The sequence below is a fragment of the Scophthalmus maximus genome, chromosome 22 (assembly GCF_022379125.1).
Source record: "Scophthalmus maximus strain ysfricsl-2021 chromosome 22, ASM2237912v1, whole genome shotgun sequence".
Classification (NCBI taxonomy): Eukaryota; Metazoa; Chordata; class Actinopteri; order Pleuronectiformes; family Scophthalmidae; genus Scophthalmus; species Scophthalmus maximus.
Genome location: NC_061536.1, coordinates 13,029,556 through 13,047,596, shown reverse-complemented (window position 1 = coordinate 13,047,596; position 18,041 = coordinate 13,029,556). Strand labels below are relative to the sequence as shown.

Below are 18,041 nucleotides of genomic sequence, written 5' to 3'. Positions count from 1 at the left end.
CATGCCTGTACGTGTCACCCTCTTCATCATCACCATCATCCTTTGCGTCTCCTTGCATTATCATAGAGTTACGGTTAAGTCACTTTCCTCGCCTCCAAATCCAAAAGAAAAATCATATTTTCTCACTTGTGGTTCGTGGCCGAGCGGCTTGTTTAAGTCGTATCTGAATGTTTAGTGGTTTCTGACTCCACATGTCAAAACTCTGGACGTTTACGATCAGCGCGCTCGTTAAAACCTGATTCTCAGTCATTCATTTCTTTATTATTGATAAGAGGATGTGTGAAAAGCAGTTTGTGTGTATTTTGGTCTCATTCATCTTCATCTCCACCATCCAGGTTTCAAACGTTCATCCCAGTTAATGACGTGTGTGATGTGTTCACTGACCTCTCTCTTCTTCCGCTCTTCTCTTTTCTCCTCCACTCTCCGGCCGCTTTTATTCAAACCTTCTCTGCTCGTGTCCTCCTCTACCTCCATTAATCACCCTCTCCATCCTTCTCTTCCCCCCTTCCTCCTCTGTCCTCTCTCCATCTCTCTTTTACTGCATCTCCTCTCTGCCCTCCACATCCTGCTCCTCCTTTTATTCTTTCTTCGCTCCCTTCATCACTTTGTCACTTTGTCCTCGTTACTTTTTTGCCCTTTACTTTGTCTATTTTCATCCCTCTTTCTTCTCTCACTTTCCGTCTTGCCCCTGTCACTTTTTCCTACATCATCTTTTTGTCATTTTCGTCTCCTCCCTGCTTTTATCTTCCCTCCTCCCGCCTCCTCATTTCTCCTCGACCTTGTCTCATCTCTCTTTTAATCCTCCTCCTTCTCTCGCCACCCCTCACCTTCATGTCCTTCCTCCACTCCTGTCCACACCTTCCGTCCCTCCCCAGCCCTGGCAGCCAGCGGCGGGCAGCTGCCCATCACCAGCCTCGACGGAAGCGCAGTCCACAACATGCTGCTGGGCGGATCTGGTGTCCCCCCGTCTCTTCGCTCCTCCCTGTTCCTCAACCGCCCCACTCTCCTCCCCATGGTGACCAGCTCCATGGTAACGGCCTCCACGCCCTCCCTGGGACTGGTCAGCAGCAGCGCCGGGGGTGTCCCGAGGCCCTCCTTCTCCCAGTCCCCGCAGCCCGGTGCCGGCGACCTCATGAGCCCGACCTCGTGCCCCGAGGAGTCCGCTTCTCCCTGTTCCAGTCCCGCCTCTTTCTGTTCCTTCAGCGAAGCCTCGCCGCCGCCACTGGGAGGGGCCATGGCCGAGTGATCCCTGACTGACGGCCAGAGGATCCCATCAGAGGAGGACGAGGAGGAGGAAAAGAGTGTAAGAGGAGCTTTAAAAAAAAAAAAAAATCCAAATTTACAACCTCGCCTTTCAACCAAAGCCATCTGTCTGTCTGACCCGTCTGTGATCCGTCTCTCGGTGAGTCTCCCCGCTGACGTCCTCTGAAGCCAAAAATATACCCAGACGAGTGAGGAGGGGGAAGCACTGAGAGCGGGAGGATGGAGAGGACGGAGAGACCTGCAGAATGGAGGGGGAGAAATCTGAAACCAAATAATGATCCACAGCTGGAGACGTGGCGCTGCGTAGTGTTTTTGCTCGGCATCGGGGGAACGAGCCCCAATGCCGCTTTAATGGCTGGAGAGAAAGAAAAAAAAGGAGAGGAACTCGATGAGGGCAGGGATGAGACCTGGACCTGTGTGAGAGATGGGAGGCAGACGGAGAAAAGACTTGTTCGACGAGCTCAGAAGGTCAGGAAGTTGGCCGCAAGCAAATTTTGAAGAGAAAAGAGAAGATGCCAGACGAGAAACACACACCTACAAAGATGAAAAACCAAAATCTCCAAATACCAAAAACTGAAAACCAAATAACAAAAGACAAAAAAACAATAAACGGAGAGAAAAGCTTTAGTTCAAAGAGACTTTAACATTCTGATCCGTCCAGGATCGGCTCACTGCTTCATCCCGACGTCACGCCGAGACATTTTCCATTTCACTCAGGATCTCCCTTTCCTTTTGTTTTACTTTGAGTTTTACGAAACATGTATTTTTCTATTATTTTGAATCGATCGCTCTTTGTGGTATTCCGTGTCGAATACGTACAGCTTAATGTTTTACAGCTAATCCCACATGCAGGGTATCTACCTACCTCTCTCGTGACCGCTTTACCATGACAACACGGTGTTTGTTTTAATCGGCCTGGCGTGGCAGACGGGTGGAGTTTACTACTATAATCACTATAGGGTCAGGTGAGATGCCAATCCATACATACACGTAGTAAAAGTCTAGACTTGTAGAGCTTTCCCGAGCTCGCTGGTGTTCATCGAATCCAACCATGCGGTGCAATCCACCCGTCTGGCAGATGAATGGGCCGAGAGCAACCGTACACGCGGAAAAATTAATTTAACCGTGGTCTTTTTTTAAGTGAAAAACTACTGTGATGGTCGAATTTGTTAGTATCAAGTGGAATCTTGGGATTGTTTACATCGTCATTCTTTTGTCCACGGGGAGAAATTTCAAGCAGGATTTTCATCAATACGTGTGCTGCCCACAGACACGTGGACAAACTGTGTATGGATTTGATTTTTTTTTCCCAGCATAATTTTCCCTTCTTTTATTTATTATCACCCCCCCGCACCATCATCACGTCATATTCCAGACTGCTCATCCACCACCAGACAGTCACTCTTGGATACCAAAGCATCGCCTCTGGCAGCGTTGTCTCTGGATTCGCCCGGGAGACGAGTGTCCAGACAAAACCTCAGCAGTGTCAAAGGGAGAAAACACACACACACACACACACACACACACACACACACACACACACACACACCACAAGCATAAGAAGGAGTCCAAACCAAAAAAAAAAAAAGAACAAAAGAAAGAGAGGTGAAGCACCGGCGTTCCCCTTGCTGCCCCCGAACCCCTGCCCTCCGCTCCCCCCCCCCCCCCCCCCCCCCTCCATCGGCCCCTCGCCTTTGTCTCCAAAGATCAGATGAAAGGGCCAAAATAACATGAGAGGGCGGGGCGAGAAGAAGAAGAAGAAGAAGAAGAAGAAAGGGAGGAGAAAGAGAAGTGGTCAGGAGCGGAGGAGCCAAGGGTTTGAAGAGCTGCAGGGGAAAGAAAGAAAGAAAGGAAGAGGAGGAGGAGGAGGAGGAGGAGAGGAAGGAGGGAGGGAGGGAGGTGCGCCCAGAGCGGCGGACTGAAAAACCAAAAAGTAAACCCAAAACCAAAAGCTACTACTACTGCTACTGTACCTATGAATGAGTGACTGAACTGTAACTAAACCAAATACAAACAAAGAGGGGGAGCACCGGGGGGAGTAAGGCCCTGTCTGTCCGTTTGTCTTTAACTGTGATTGCCGTTCTCGTATCGACAGACAGAAATCGTTCCCTCCCTCCCTCCCTCCCTCCGCCGGCGACCTCGGCTTTGTTCTCGCTTTCTTTTCCTTTTTCCTGGACGGATAAAGAGAAGGAGTAACCTCAACAAACTGACTTTGAGAGTATATATATTTTGGTCTTTTGCTTTCCATAGTGTGTCTGTTAATGATGTATGGATTTGTCTCATTGCTTTCTACTTATTATGCGGCGGGAGGGAGGGGGGAGGGTGGGAGGGGGGCGGGATGGGCGACGTGTTGCCCTATTTTCGTATCTTCTTGTGTCTTCGGTTGTGCTCTGGGGTTTTTTTTTACATTTTTTTGGGACACTACTGTGAAAATGTAGCTTCCAGGATGAAAAAAAAAATGTGTTGAGTGTTTTCGTTGATCCAGAGCGTTGTTGAAAAAGCCAAAACTGAAAACCAAAAGCAAAACTTTGTAGAGACACAACCATACCAAATAGAACAACCAAACCAAACCAATGCACAAAGACGTACAAGTGGCTCCGCTGCATGTGAGTGTGTGTGCGCGCGTGTGTGTGTGTGGGAGTGTGTGTGTGTGTGTGTGTGTGTGTGTGTGTGTGTGTGTGTGTGTGTGTGCGTGCGTGCGTGTGTGTGCGTAATGATTCTTTTGCATACAAACCAAACCGTTAAAAACTCGTTTTAGTCAGTTAGCAGCTACACTCTGGCCCTTTTCAACCTGGACCTGTTTCCACATCCAACTCATCGCCTCACACTTGTTCAGCCCGCGTGGCGCCTCGTGAGCGATGCACACATTCAGTTTCTAGTTCACGTGTGATCAGATGAGCGCGGTGTTGAAAGAGACAAAGGCCCGCTTCTCTCGACAAGTGTTCTTTAAATGACAACAATGGTGGCGTCGAACACTCCGGAACATTTGCGTGCAAATTCCCGTCATTGATTCCCCACTATTTTCCAGAATGTGGTTTGATATATATATTTCTCAGCGTCCAAGCAGCCACTGGTTTCTCTTCTCTTCATTCCAGTATGAATGAAAATCCTTTTTGCAGAAACTTGAAACGTCCTCCCCAAAGGCTGGACCCCATTTTAATGACGTGTTCTGTGAACTGGAAACCAAAACCCGCTCATTCTAACTCAGATTTAAAGACGCCCTGTGCGTGGGGGAACACTTTGTTCAAATGATGCCGTGTTGACATCTTTTTACCAGCTGACAGTCTTTTTCACTGCCGTCGTCGGCACAATTCTACCACCCACTGCCGACCAGCACAAATGGCTAATGGCTAATGGATAATGGCTAATGGATAATGGATAATGGATAATGGATAATGGATAATGGATAATGGATAATGGCACCGCAGATGTGCACAATACCATCGTAGATGGAGGGCCACAAAAACATTGCTCAACAGCGCTGCTAGTGGTCAAAATCTCCCACGGCGCACCTTTAACATCCACGTTGCCACGACGTGCACGTTTCCTTCAGTGCGTCGACGAGGGCTTCTGACGGAGCAGATGATAACGAAGCGTCGACGGACAGAGTTTGAGTTCCGCCTCTTGCGAGTTTCAGAGCTCTGCGAGAAGATCCTCTCGCCGTTCTGACATTGGCAGTGAAAGCAAACCCGTATGTGAAATATGTCTGGAAAATCCATCTCCTTTGGCCAATGGTCACCAGTAAAGCATCTTTGATATATAAAAAAAAAAACAGCTAAAAAGTTTACAGTGGAGCGGTTGATGTTGTTTTCAGTCCCTCTGACGGGCGGAGATGAGGAAACGGAGGCCAGGTTGAAAACAAACAGGGTCAAGCTGCAATATACACAGACGCAGGTCCTGAAGGCAACCGGCGATAAAGATGATGTGGGGGGGGGGCGTCTGAGACGCATGGAAGCCTGTTGACGTAAACTTTTAGATGGAACGTATCCATTAGTTCTCATAGGTTCTCGTAGGGGGAAAATATTATATGTTCAACTGCTCGTACTTGTTGCCGATGTATAAAGAGGCCGATGACGAGCGAAGGCGACGACTCGATTTAAGAACCAAAAAGCTTTAAAACTCTTTTATCTCTCACGGGTTCTTTGTTGGGGGAAAAAAAAAAACTAAGTATTTGTATTTATTGTGTAAGGGAGGTGTGTGCTTTTTGGGGGGATGGGAAGAATTGATCCGTTTGTATTTTATGAACTTCTTTGTCCCTCATGTTATTTATTTATTGATTGATTTTGTTCTATTTATTTATGTATTTATTGGAACCTGTTGAAGTCTTTCTTTGTGTTAGCTTGTTCAGGGGTTGTCGCGAGGCTTGTTCTTGAGATCAAGACGAGGGGGAGAAGATGCCAAACGAATGTGTCAAAGCAAAACCAAAACCTACAGACTGTTGTAACCCGGAGACGGGGAGCGAGGCGGCGGCGAGGAAAAACTGTGGCGGAGGGAAAATGTTGCTTTTCAATTGTCCACCGAAATCACATATTGAAATCAAACCCGACTTGGCGAGTGTGTTACTGCTGCTGTCTTTGGTCCGTCACGGTTACTTCAATGTTAAATTCGCATTTTGGATCAGCGAATACGTCGCAAGCTTTTTTCATCGGGTGATAAATATAACATATAATAGATATAAATTAATAAAAAAGTAAATATCTACATTTTGCAAAGGATTAGCAGAACATTTAATATGTCATTTATCCCGTTTGCTAGTTTGGCAGCTAGTGATACTGTCGTGGCCTGTTTACACTTTATACGGTGGAAAAACATGTATAACGCAACCTCATTTTGTGAATCTAAATTAGCTGGGACTAAGAACGGACTCACCACAGAAACTTAGTGACTGATTTACGGCCGCGGCGCAGGTGGATTGTCTCTGTAGCTCCGGGACGTGTAACAAGTACGGCAGGCTACGTCACTGATCTGACCTTTGACCCAGCTCCGTTTCGCACGCTCCCAAAAACTGGTTCCACTGGCTGTGCTCGATAATTATCAGTTATTTTTGCCACATGCTTTTCTTTGAAATCCAACATGTCTGTCCCGCCGCGTTGAATTCCCTCGCGTCTCCTCCTCCTCCGCTCTCCAACAGAAAAAAAAAGGAAAGAGAGGAGCTTCCCCTCGGCTCCCCCGCTCCAGGACGAGGGCTGTATAACTCATACCTCTGATGCTCTTGACGGAAAACCAAATAGATATTCAAGCTTTAACAACTTCAGAAAAAAGGAAAAAACAAAAGAGGACGCGGCGGTGTCTGAACTCAGGAGCGAGGGGATGTGGAACTGGCCCCAGAGAGTCACAAAGATCTTTTCAATAAGCAGTCGTTCTTATGGCTTTACTCTCCCGGGACACACTCTCCTCCTGAGTTCAGGGAGGTGTGGCTGTGCGTCGTAGAGAGGGAGGTGTGTGTGTGTGTGTGTGTGTGTGTGTGGGTCCATCGCTGCTGTCGGAGGGGAAAACACTCGGACTCCAGGTTTTTACTCGCTCGACTCCACTGCAGAGCTCAAACACGTGCACGGATGACAGGCTGCGGAAAAGAACCCTATTTATATTGTTACGAGTTGAGTTCCTTGTTGTGTGTGTGTGTGTGTGTGTGTGTGTGTGTGTGTGTCTCTCTCCGGCAGCAGTGCAGCTCCGACTCTGTGTGCCTGTGAAGTCAGATTGAGCCGTGGTGGACATAGAATGATACCAAAGTTAAAAAAATACACAAAAAAAACTACCACAGTGAAACGCTACACAACAAACACAACACACACGCACACACACACACACACACACGCACACTCGGGGCGGCTCCATGTGTACATAGACATTCAGGATTTCTCGTTAGGGACTGTAACTGATGAAAATCAAGGACATCCAGCGCCTGACGTTAGTATTAAAAATACTGTCAGATAATAAGAGCACTTCAGGCCTTGACACTTGTTGTTTGTTTTTTTACCGTAGTTCTTCTGTGGCTGTGAATGTTAATTTTTACTGCTCAACTTTCAAAGTCACCGTAGATTATAAGAGACTCTTCTTTCTTTTTTTTCTTTCCTTTGGCCTCGAGAACACAAAATGTAATAGCCAATAACAGATAGTGGGAATAAAATTGAATTTAAAAAAAGAAAAAGAGAGAATAACTTCAGTCGATTTTAGTTTGCCCCCGTGTTATTTGTTGATTCATTTTTGGAGAAATTCTAAAAGAAGCGTTTTCATTTCTATTTTTTCTACAATGCAGCTTAAATCCAAAGGTTAAGAGGACGGCAACGATAGATTTTACTGCTAGAGAAAGAAAAAAAAACCTCAATAGTGAAAACCAAAGAGTTCCACTGTATCTTCTCACCTTGATTTTCTTCTTTTTCTATCCGCATTGTACAACGCCCACGTTTCTACGACGGCTCCGCGCGTGTTCTTTTAATAAAGCCTAATGATAATGACGGTGGCGGCGGTGAACATGAAAATGATGACGCGAACACTTCTCTGTAAGCTTTAGTATCTGTTTTTCGGGTCCTTTCTCTGTTTTGAAGTCTGCTCACGACATGCTGTACGTCGACCTGGAGGCTCTCTCTGTCTCACTTGGTTCTATGACTTGATTTTGTTGGAAAAAAACGTCTGGGTTTTGAAACTGTTCTCCACTGTCCCTTGACTCATCGCTATCTGTGTGCCTGTTGTTTTGGGGGCCAGGGAAACGGGGACAAACACCAACCTGTAAGTGTTAGGAATAAAGTGCGAATTTAGACCAAAGTCATCCCCGTGTCTTTGTTGTTGCTTTATTTGAGTGTCGACATGGTCCACGGCCCAAACGGGACCAGAAGGGTGGAAAACAAGTCATAAACGCTTCTCCTGGAATAGACACAAATTTGATGCAACATCCATCCATCCATCGTCTACCGCTTTAGCCAATCGGGGTTCACCCCTGGACAGGTCGCCAGCCTATCACAGGGCCACACACAGAGACGGACAACCACTCACTCCTACGGTCAATTCACAGTCTACAATGAACCTGACTCCATTCTCATGTCTGTGGACTGTGGGCTGCTGCTGACGCGGCCGGAGGATCTTTTTTAAGGCCCATGTGCATTTTGCTCTACATTCTTGTACTTTGCCATCAGGGAGGGAAACCCCTGAATCATTCAAGGGGCCCCCCGAGCAGGACGGGGGGTGGGGGGGGCCGGGCAGGGGGCATAGATATTTAATGTGCTCTTGTGCTGTCGGCCTCACGGGGGGGGGGTCGGGGGGGGGGCAGGATTTCTAGTGGCGCCCCTGCACATGTGCACAACTTACTGCTGCCAAGCAGAACCGCAGGCCTCCGCAGCTGCTGGACGTCAGAACGTGTGCTGTTGTTCGGAGGACACGACTCAAACTTCTTCTCTTTCCCCAAAGAACAAACTCCCGTACTTTTTCTCTGCCAGTCTCCACATTCTTCTCCTCCTCCTCCTCCCGTTCTTTACGAGCTGGATCCAGAGTCGTGTGTCACAGATCCGCCAAACCATAATCCACACTGCTCCTCCGATCTGCAGTAAATCACACCAGTCCGCATACAAATAGCTTGTGGCTGCAACAAGAAACGGAGAAATATATGAGCTCCTATTCGAGGAGTAGAACCGAGAACTGAAGTCCAATCTGTTACTTCATGTTTGCACCGACTTGGTCTTCATTTCAAGAAACAATGCAATTGTTTTTAATTTGCTTTTATCTGGTTGAAGGATTTAAAACGTAGACGTCTCACACCGGCTGCAGGGTGGCGCGGCGGTTAGCACCTTCGCCTCACCTCTGGGTTCGAGTCCCGAACATGCATGTGGCCCTGTGATAGGCTGGCGACCCCGCCTCTCGCCCAATGTCAGCTGGGATTGGCCCCCGCGAGCCTGAAGTGGATAAAGCGTTAGACGATGGATGGATGTCTCACACTGCACGGTATCTGATTTGACTTTGTCTCTGACAGTTACGAGGCTCCTGTGTGAAGCTGATGATGTGTCGCTCTGACATTCAGCCGCCGTCCTCGTGAAGCTCATGAAATAATGACGCTGCCGTCGGTCCTGGGTGGTTCAGCTCTGGGTGGCCCGTGTTTCCAGTCAGTCCCGGTCTCTCGTCTGGGAACCAACACGTTGTGAACCCACAGGTCCCTCAGGAGCAGCAGCTTCGCTTCGCCTGCTGCAGGTCAGAAACAAACTCTCTCTCTCTCCCTCTGTGTCTCCAACGCACAAACACACTCACAGTCCCAAACCCCCGGGTCTCACTCCAGATGTGCCCCGTGAAGCGTGAATGAACCTCTTGTGTTGGCACCTTTTGCAACCTCCGCGTGCCAGATGTGAACGAGCCAGCTGCCGGCTGTGAAGCCGCCGTGACATCAGCAGCGACGCCCGTAAGGTGCAGCAGAGACGAGCCGAGGAAATGGTGATAACTTGACCTGTTGTATGACTCCTTGAACAATTCATCATTTGCTCTTGCCACAAAAGAACAGAGACAAAAGAAATAAATCTCATCCATCCTTTTATAATAACCCAGATTAAGTTTCATTAGATATCTTAGTCACAATAATAAACAAAAGAATCAATTTAATCAAAATTAATAGACACACAAAAATAATAGTTTAATACAGATTTTGTTCGTTGTCGTCTCACAGTCACTGGATTTGTTCATACAACTAAACTTTTAAACTTTTTTCTTATATTATACATTTGTTTTTCGAACGGAACGAACTCGTTACACCTCCCCGACACGGGCGGAGAGAAGACTGTATCACATTTTAAATGGCCAAATGGATTTTTTTTACTCAATCTTTTGAAATAAGTTGTGATCATTTCCATCATGTGCTCAGAGGTCGAACGTCCGACCTGCCTGAAATGTGGAGTTGCAGTTTGTCTCTAGAGCCACCAGGTGGCGCCCCCTCCACGAGCATGGAGAGTCCCCCTCAGGGTCGGAGTCCCTTCACACTGGTGACTATCCCGAGTGGCAACGAAGTAAAAGTCCATAATTTACGATAAGAAATGTGTTTTTCCACCTTAACTCTGTGAGATCAAAGAGTTGAATGTACACTGAAGAAATAAATCAGTGAGGTTACAAAGTGTTTCTTCTCACTGTGTCGTTGAAGACGTGAAATAAAAGGTGAGTTGTTGTTGTTTTCCTAAAAGACAAAAACAGAATTTGAAGAACAGACACAGCTGAGACTTGGGAATGTCAGATTAGGTCATGAACCAAAGTAGAAAATGAAAATGTTTGACCTGGTGGTGGCGCTAGAGAGAAGGTCTGGGGACCACTGACGCCAGTGGGGATACATCATCCCAGAAACATGTGTTTGTGCGCAAATTTAACGACGACCCGTCCAATGGTTGATGAGATACAGTAGTTCAGGCTGGGCCCGGACCACTGACCTTTGGACCACAGTTTGACAAATGTATTCTCCTCCAGTAGATAAAAAGAGCTTTTTCAACTCTCTCTTGAAAACTTCAGAAACTTTTTTTCACAACCAGTCCGATGGACGGACACGGGGAGCTGCTGTGAACCGCCATCGCGGTGCCTTGTTTGCAGTGGCAGACTCGCTCCATTGTGCCTGTTGTTTTGCCACTTGTTTCACATTTAAATCCGCTTCTCAGCAGTTAAACTGTCTCGTGTGGCAAAGCCGGTGCAAACACGTCGCACTGGTTCTGAGGGATTTCCGAACAGGTATTAAAATTGACTGGGCAAACAGTTCACGCTCCACACTCTCATGAACCTTGGATGAGATGATTCATGTGTTTGATCAGTTGTGTTGATTTATTGAGGTAATCCTCAACCCCCCTGTGTGTTATTTGGTAATACTCGGTGACTATTGACTGAAACGTCTATTTGCCAACGCAGAAGTGCCTTAAGCCTGTATTCTCCGGAGTAACCAGCAGAGGGCGACTCTGCTGGTTATTCCAGATGTCATGTAAACATTTCCCCTGTGGAGATTATGGTTCAGTCTCTCATCTTCAAGTCCTTCTCAATACAGCGCGATGTTCATTTTGTAAAATGATGGATCTTGGGGCAGGGATAGCGTATGATTGACAGCTGGTACCGTCGAATGCAGGTCGCGGTTACATGTGCTTTCAAAGAACAAGACGGCGCTGGCCGAAATGCTAAACTTTGAAGCTTCAGAGCGACAACTCACACACACCAGTGGGTGCCGCGACGGTGGGTCGACACCTGCTACCATCTCATTACGGGCGGGGTCGAGGAAATCTCACTTAGTCACTTTGGCCCTCTGGTCGCGCTCGATGTAATCAGAGTCGCATCAGCCTGGTGATTCTGGCACAGGAATATTCACAATGGAAATGCAGTAGAATCCAATGTGGTCCATTCCGGTCTAAGGCCCTCAGGTCGGGGTTTCCCCTGCAGTCGGTCGGGCTGGATTGCGTTGGTGTGAACCATCCCCCTGGTTTGGCCCTCAGCCTTCGGAGCACACGGCCCCGCGCCTATAATGTAAATCCACGACGCCACAGTCTGCGTCTGACGCTCGACTGTCTCCGCGCGGTTCGCGGCACTCCAGACACAACGTCCTCTGGTAACCGCGGTGATGCAGACGTGCACTCCGTAGCTATAGAAACAAAGACTGTGCGCTCTCGGTGTGTGGTAGGTGGCCGGCTGCTTGCGGTGAGCTGGCGCGTTGTCAGGCTGGCTAATCACCGCGGCCCCGGTGCGATGTCTCTTGACACCGGCCCAAAAAAGAGCAGGCCTACTACAAACTGCCGAGCCTATAGGCTGCTTCCCGCCCGGCCAGCCCCGCCAGCCAAACCTACACAAACACGGTTGCCAGCCAATCTCAACCCAACTCAGACAAACTCAGTCTCAATCCAAACCCATCCAAGCGTAACTGAGCGCAGCCAAGCCCGCCACACTCCGCCCTGCCCTGATACTTTATACTGGAGACATCATTAAGCCGACGCGCTCCTCCACAGCGACTCATAACTGCACACAGTGGAAGAAAGTCACCATAATTGTAGGTGGCAGGAATGGTCTCGTGGGCAGGGGGAGCGTCTCGCGGCTTGAAAAGGTCACAGACGTGATCCTATCGACAGCTGATCCGTCTGTCAGTCAACTGTCAACGTGTTTCGGCGGGCGTCTAAACCACAAACCACTCCGAGCGACGGCCCCGAGAGCCAAAACCATCAAATCACAAATGTAAAAGACAATCGCTGAAATACAAATGGCTAGAAACTGACGGCGAGGTTTCGTGTTGGAGTGGAGGGGAGAAAAAAACTCGGCACCCACACTGGGCCTGTGATGCAATTTTGGAGTTTCTATTTCAGCATTTTCATGGAACAAGAACCAGTGAAGGGAACAAAAAAAACGACCATGTCGAAGTCTAGTGAACCGTCTTTGTTCAGATCACCTTCATCTCTCGGTGCAGCCACGATCTCTTCCCTCTCGCAGACGCACAGGTACAGACAAGTGTTGACGCACAACAGGGCCTCACACGCCTGTGCAGCACGGGACCGTAGACTACACATATCAGACCAACTATATACACGATGTTCAAACAATGAAGACAGGCAGGATGAGCGAGGGGGGGGGACGCAGCTGCTGAGTCTCAGCCCTGAGACGTGTGGAAAAAGGAAACAGGGCCGAGCGGTGACGAGCGCGATTCGATTTTAAGAAGAAAAGAGAACATGTAGAAGAGGAAGTGACGGAGTTTCCGAAGGGAAAAAGATTAATAAATGAGACGGCGAGCGTCGGTCTGCAGAGAAGAACAACAAACCTTCACTGGATTTAAAAGAACGTCTAATAGAGATGAGAATCGCACACACACGCACACGCACACACACACACACACACACACACACGCACACGCGAGTCACACACTCGTGTAGCTTTGCATCCAAGCCACAGACGTTTGGATCAACACTGAACCAAATCCGAGCACCTGGCGAGTGTTTTCATTGGCCCGTCACCGTGTGAGCGCCGTGGACTATTTTACATACTTTTCTGTGCCTGCTGTCAACAGACAGTTAAAAAAAAAAAGACCCCGTATGAATGAGCCACTGTGAGGCCCTCGGAGGCAAAGGGCCCGCGAGCGTGTCGCTATCACTGCTACATTAAATTTTATATTCAACGCAGTGAGCTGCGACTGATTGACAGATTAAACCGTTGGAACGCTCAACACACAAATGACCCACTGGGGGGGACGGTGGTCGAAAATATGAATCCTTCATTTCTATATTTACAGTTTTTTTGTTGTGCGCACGTTGTGTTTTAATCTTTTTAGTTTGTCATGATCTTGTTCATTTTGCTATGATTTAGCATCGCCAAGGTAACACCGCTTCACTCACCGGCTTGTTCGCGTCGGCATCATGTCACGGTTCACATCAGAGCAAACCGTTGGTTTCAGTTCATTTTCAGATGTATTTTATTTTGATTTTTGACTAAGTTGCACGTGTAATGGAGAGGAACCGCAGATAAACATTCACTCGGATGAGTCCGCGTGTCTGCCTCTTTCATCGATGGTTGGTGGCGACCAAAAGGAGCTCGTCCATGTTTGACCTTTAGATTCATCGAAAAGCCAGAAAATATGTCAAACAAGCATTTCATGTGACATGTCCGACAAAGCGCGGCCATGCGACTGGTCCGCGTGTCTTTGTGTCAACCTTGGTTCCGCCCTCCAGTGGCCATGCAGCGGAGTGGTGGAGCTCCAGAGGAGGAATGCTGCTTCTGTCTTAGTGGTTTGGAATCTGCTCATCTAACCTGCTGAATATATGTGACACGTCCCAACAGGCCTGCCGCCTGAACCCAAACAAGTTTATACATGTTCCCCGGGGGACTGTTGAAAGTCATTCTGGGAAATGTAGGACATCACTAAGTATAGTAGTAAGCGCATGCAGGCAGGCAGGAACATGATTGATGCTACAGTCTGAAGGGGGCTGCAGCTTCCCCCCTCAACATACGAGCCGAGTGTTTCTAAATTGATAGCGTTGACGGAGCCGTCTGGGTATTCGGGGAGTGTGTTATGGGAGGAAGCGCTGCGCGCTGCCAATTGGAATAGGAAGAGGGAGTTCCTCCAGATACAGACAGAGGAGACTGTTCGCACATGCACACTGAGCCCTGTATAGACGGACACCGTTCCACACATGCCTCGCCCGCTCTCTGAGCGACTGACTGCTCCACTTCTTAATCCCCCTCCTCCGCCTCCCCCCTCCCCTGCAACTCTCTCCCTCTCCCTCTCTTTTCTTCGTGAAACTCCTCCTCCTTCACCTACATCTCTCATTGGCCCCCTCTTCCTTCCATCCTGCCGACTCACCCTTCTCCCCTTCACCCACTTGTGCCCCTTGTCGCTCTGCTCGCTCGGGTTTCCCTTACTCATGCTCCTCTCCGTCCTCTCCCCCTCCGTTACAGACTTGGCACGAGGCCGCAGATAGGTCAAATATAGCCCTGGCATTCCTCTGTGCAGGCGCCCTTCCTCCACCAAGGGCTGAATGCGGCCTCGCACCGTCTCCCTCCACGCTGAAGGTTCATTCAGTTCGATTCCACCAATCGCTCTGCAGAGGAGGTGACATGTTGCGCAGCACTTTCTCACAGATGCTCCGGTGTAATTCATTGTGCACAGCAGTAACTTGATGGCGGCTCATTAATGACAAAACTGCTGAGCGAGCACAAACAGGCATTCGAGTAGAAGACCGATGACGTACAGTTGGACGGTCTATGCCTGATTTCAACTGCTTTCTTTCCTGAAGGGTTTTGTTCACCCATACTGGAAATGTATGTGAGATCCACGAATGTTGCTCTGGACCTTTTCCAGACCGTTTCCCGCCTGTCACCTTGTAAAATGTCTTGAAAACGTCCCATGTGAGAAGATTCAAGGTGATCGCTTATCCTCGGTGTCCCGGATCTGCATCGGAATTTTTCCTCTCCTCATATTTGGGATATGAATTTGTGAACGTCAAAAAAACAAAAGTGAAAATCAGTGATTGTCATTGTGAAGTGTGGAATTCAGAAGCCCAAAAATTCAGATACACGGTTTCAATGCAGGAGTAGAAATTTCGATGCCTTTTAAATGTCAAAGTCTGATGAGACGGATGTTCTTCTGCAGAAAACATCAGGAGCCGGTCACGGACACGGTCACGGTCACGGTCAGACCTGGATGTGGTCGTGGACATGAACTTGCTCGCCGTTCTGCTGATGCTGCACAATCGGGTCGTGTTTACACTTGTTTGTCGGTGTGTGTGTGTGTGTGTGTGTGTGTGTGTGTGTGTACTCGAACCTCGCAGCCTTGGACGGAGCCACGTCACCGGGACACTTGTGGACCCTCGCAGCTGGGGGAAGTATATCAATTGGGCCGGAGCACACGACAGTACCGTGGCTGCGGACTGCAGCTGCTGCAAGGCGTCACCACGGTTTGCATTTTTCTTGCTGCCGAGGTTTTGAGCGAAGAAATTATTTATTTGGCGTAAAGTAGACGGTCAAATTCTGTGGCTTATCCAGATGTTGCTCGTGCATTTCTCAAATTTTCACAAGACGAACAAAAATGACTTCCACTGTTTCTCTGTTTATATCAAAAAGTGCGCGGTCAGAAACAATCTGCTTGACTGGATAACACTCGAGGTCAGTGATAAGAAGTTCTTTTTTTATGAAATATGTGGGTTAAAAAAACCAAAAAGAACAGTGACAACACAAATATTGAGTCAGGCATGAACCATGCCAGCTCTGCTCCTTGCTCAAATATGTCGACAAATCTTCCCTTTGCATTCTCAGATTTCGATTTTGCGCGTCACTTCTGTAGCATTCACCGTTCGCAGCATGTGAGATGGTTTATTTATTGACAACTGCAGCTCATCATTCAGCCGCTTCTTGCTCTGACTGTCTGCAGAGGGAGTTTCCAGGGGGGGGCTCCCTCCGCCCCCCCAAATTCAAATGAGCCCCCAAACTGTCCCCTGCGACCTCCCGCGGAGTAATACCGAGCCAACGGAAAGAGCTCTGCCATCCTTCTTTCTTTCCTCTATATGTTTGTTTTCCTTTTCAGCAACCCCTCTTTCTCTTCCCCCCTCACCCCCCCCCCCCCCCCCAGCCCCATTTCTTCCATGGCCTCATCCTCCCTTCTTTCCTCCCCTGCTCGGCACAGGAGCGCGTTAATCCCATTACACGTGTGTGAATACCAGCTGGAGGGGGGGGGGGGGGTCCGAGAGGGGGGAGGGAACAGAGAGTGTTTGTGTCCAAGAGTGAGTGACTGCATACTACGCCGCTGTGTCCGCCCCAGGGCCAAAATCCCCCATAATGTTGTGAAGTTTACGGTAATATAATGTAATGCATTATAATGAAATGTAATGTGGGAGTTTTCCAGCTCTTCAGCTCTGGTCATGCAGAGGAGGGCTTCGTCCTCCAAGGCCCCGGACAAAGGAATACAATCCTATAAACTTCAAGTGTTATACAGTCTTATTTTTAGGACAAATACTCAAGTATCTGATCACTGATGTAGTGTTTGTCCTCCGACATCATCAGACAGACACGTGTCAAAACTGCAAAACTTTATTTAGTAGTTTTTTTTAGTTTTTTAGTGTTTACTGTTGGATGAATGTGTTTTTGAATATGCTCAACACATCTTGAGTTTTACATTTGTGGACTTGTTGAGCCATAAATATAAATTAAGTGTAACTTGAGTCCATTTACTTGCTTTTTCTGGAGCTTTCAGTTGCATCGTATGATCTTCAAAAAAACCCGCTCATTATTGGCCTTTGATTTAAGATGTTGCTGTCCAAAGGTCTAGGATGACTCTCCTCATTTGGAGTTTGCACCTTTTCGTGTAAATTAGAGCGTCTCTAAAAAGCTGATTTATGAAAACTTAAAGCATCTTAATGGGAAATAAAAAGGGACCAACTGTAAGTTTAATACAGCTCAGTTTAAATGTATTTACATGGGGAATATGAGACTCTTCTTCTCAGGCTGAATCCCAAAATTGAGTTGATAACTCATAAAGGCCACAAGGACAATATGTTATGAACCAAGTTGAATGTAGCGAACGTCCTGCATTCGCGAGTAAAGGTGCAGAACAAGTGTCAGTCAAACGTAAAGAACATGTAATAATGTAGAAACAAGTGCTTGATTGATTTGAAGAGGATGAAGAAAACAAAACTGCATGAGTGAGAGTCGAGCTCTCGTATAACTCGATTTGAACTAAGTGTTTTTCCACGTCTGCCTCTGCTCAAGGGCCCGGGACGTCGAAAGCAGAGTGTGTGTTTTTTCCCCGACATGTTCAAAACGATAGTTTCCATGTTCTGGTTGCTTGTTTTGGTCGCGACTCGGTTGTGCTGCGCTCCGTTGCCGGGACGTCGGCGAGGCGACGGGGACGAGAGCTGGACAGCGCAGACAGGCCCAACGTGGCTCCTGAGGAGTTCAAGCGCCAAGAAAATAAACAAGCCTTTTGATCACAAAGGGCCCATTCACTCTCTCTCACTCTCCGCCTCACTCTCTTTCTTTCTTTCTCTCCCTCTCGCCCCCTCCCCCTCTACTTATCCTCGGCAGTCCCCCCTCAGCTCTCCTCTCCTGACCTCTACTACTTCATCCCCTTTTCCCTCATTAGAAAAACTCTCCACGTGTGTTTCAACCTTCATCTTGTTTTTGGTTTTTTTTTTTTACATCTCATCTACACACCCAGAAGTGAAGTGTCGTCCCCCCCCCCCCCCCCCCCCCCCCCCCCCCCCCCCACCCCCCCCCCCCCGCTTTGACTGGAAGACAAAAGCAGCAGAGAGACAGACATCATCTGACCAGCCAGGGGGCAGACAGACAGACATACAGACAGAATCACAGACAAGGGC

The 18,041-nt window shown here is 48.2% G+C and overlaps 1 protein-coding gene across 7 annotated transcripts in view; it reads left to right on the top strand.

Annotated features, from left to right (window-relative positions):
* The window catches only part of LOC118291900 (POU domain, class 2, transcription factor 2), an 80,335-nt gene extending 69,257 nt beyond the window's left edge, over window positions 1-11,078 (top strand). For 5 of the 7 annotated variants that reach the window (XM_035620407.2, XM_035620408.2, XM_035620405.2 and 2 more), the window contains one exon: window positions 876-8,029. In XM_035620407.2, coding sequence (XP_035476300.2) covers window positions 876-1,246 — 371 coding nt within the window. In that variant the 3' untranslated portion in view covers window positions 1,247-8,029. Of the gene's footprint in view, window positions 1-875; window positions 8,030-9,223 lie in introns of those variants that run through there. The other 2 variants (XM_035620409.2, XM_035620410.2) reach the window with 1 other exon arrangement.
* The last annotated feature ends 6,963 nt before the right edge of the window (window positions 11,079-18,041 follow it).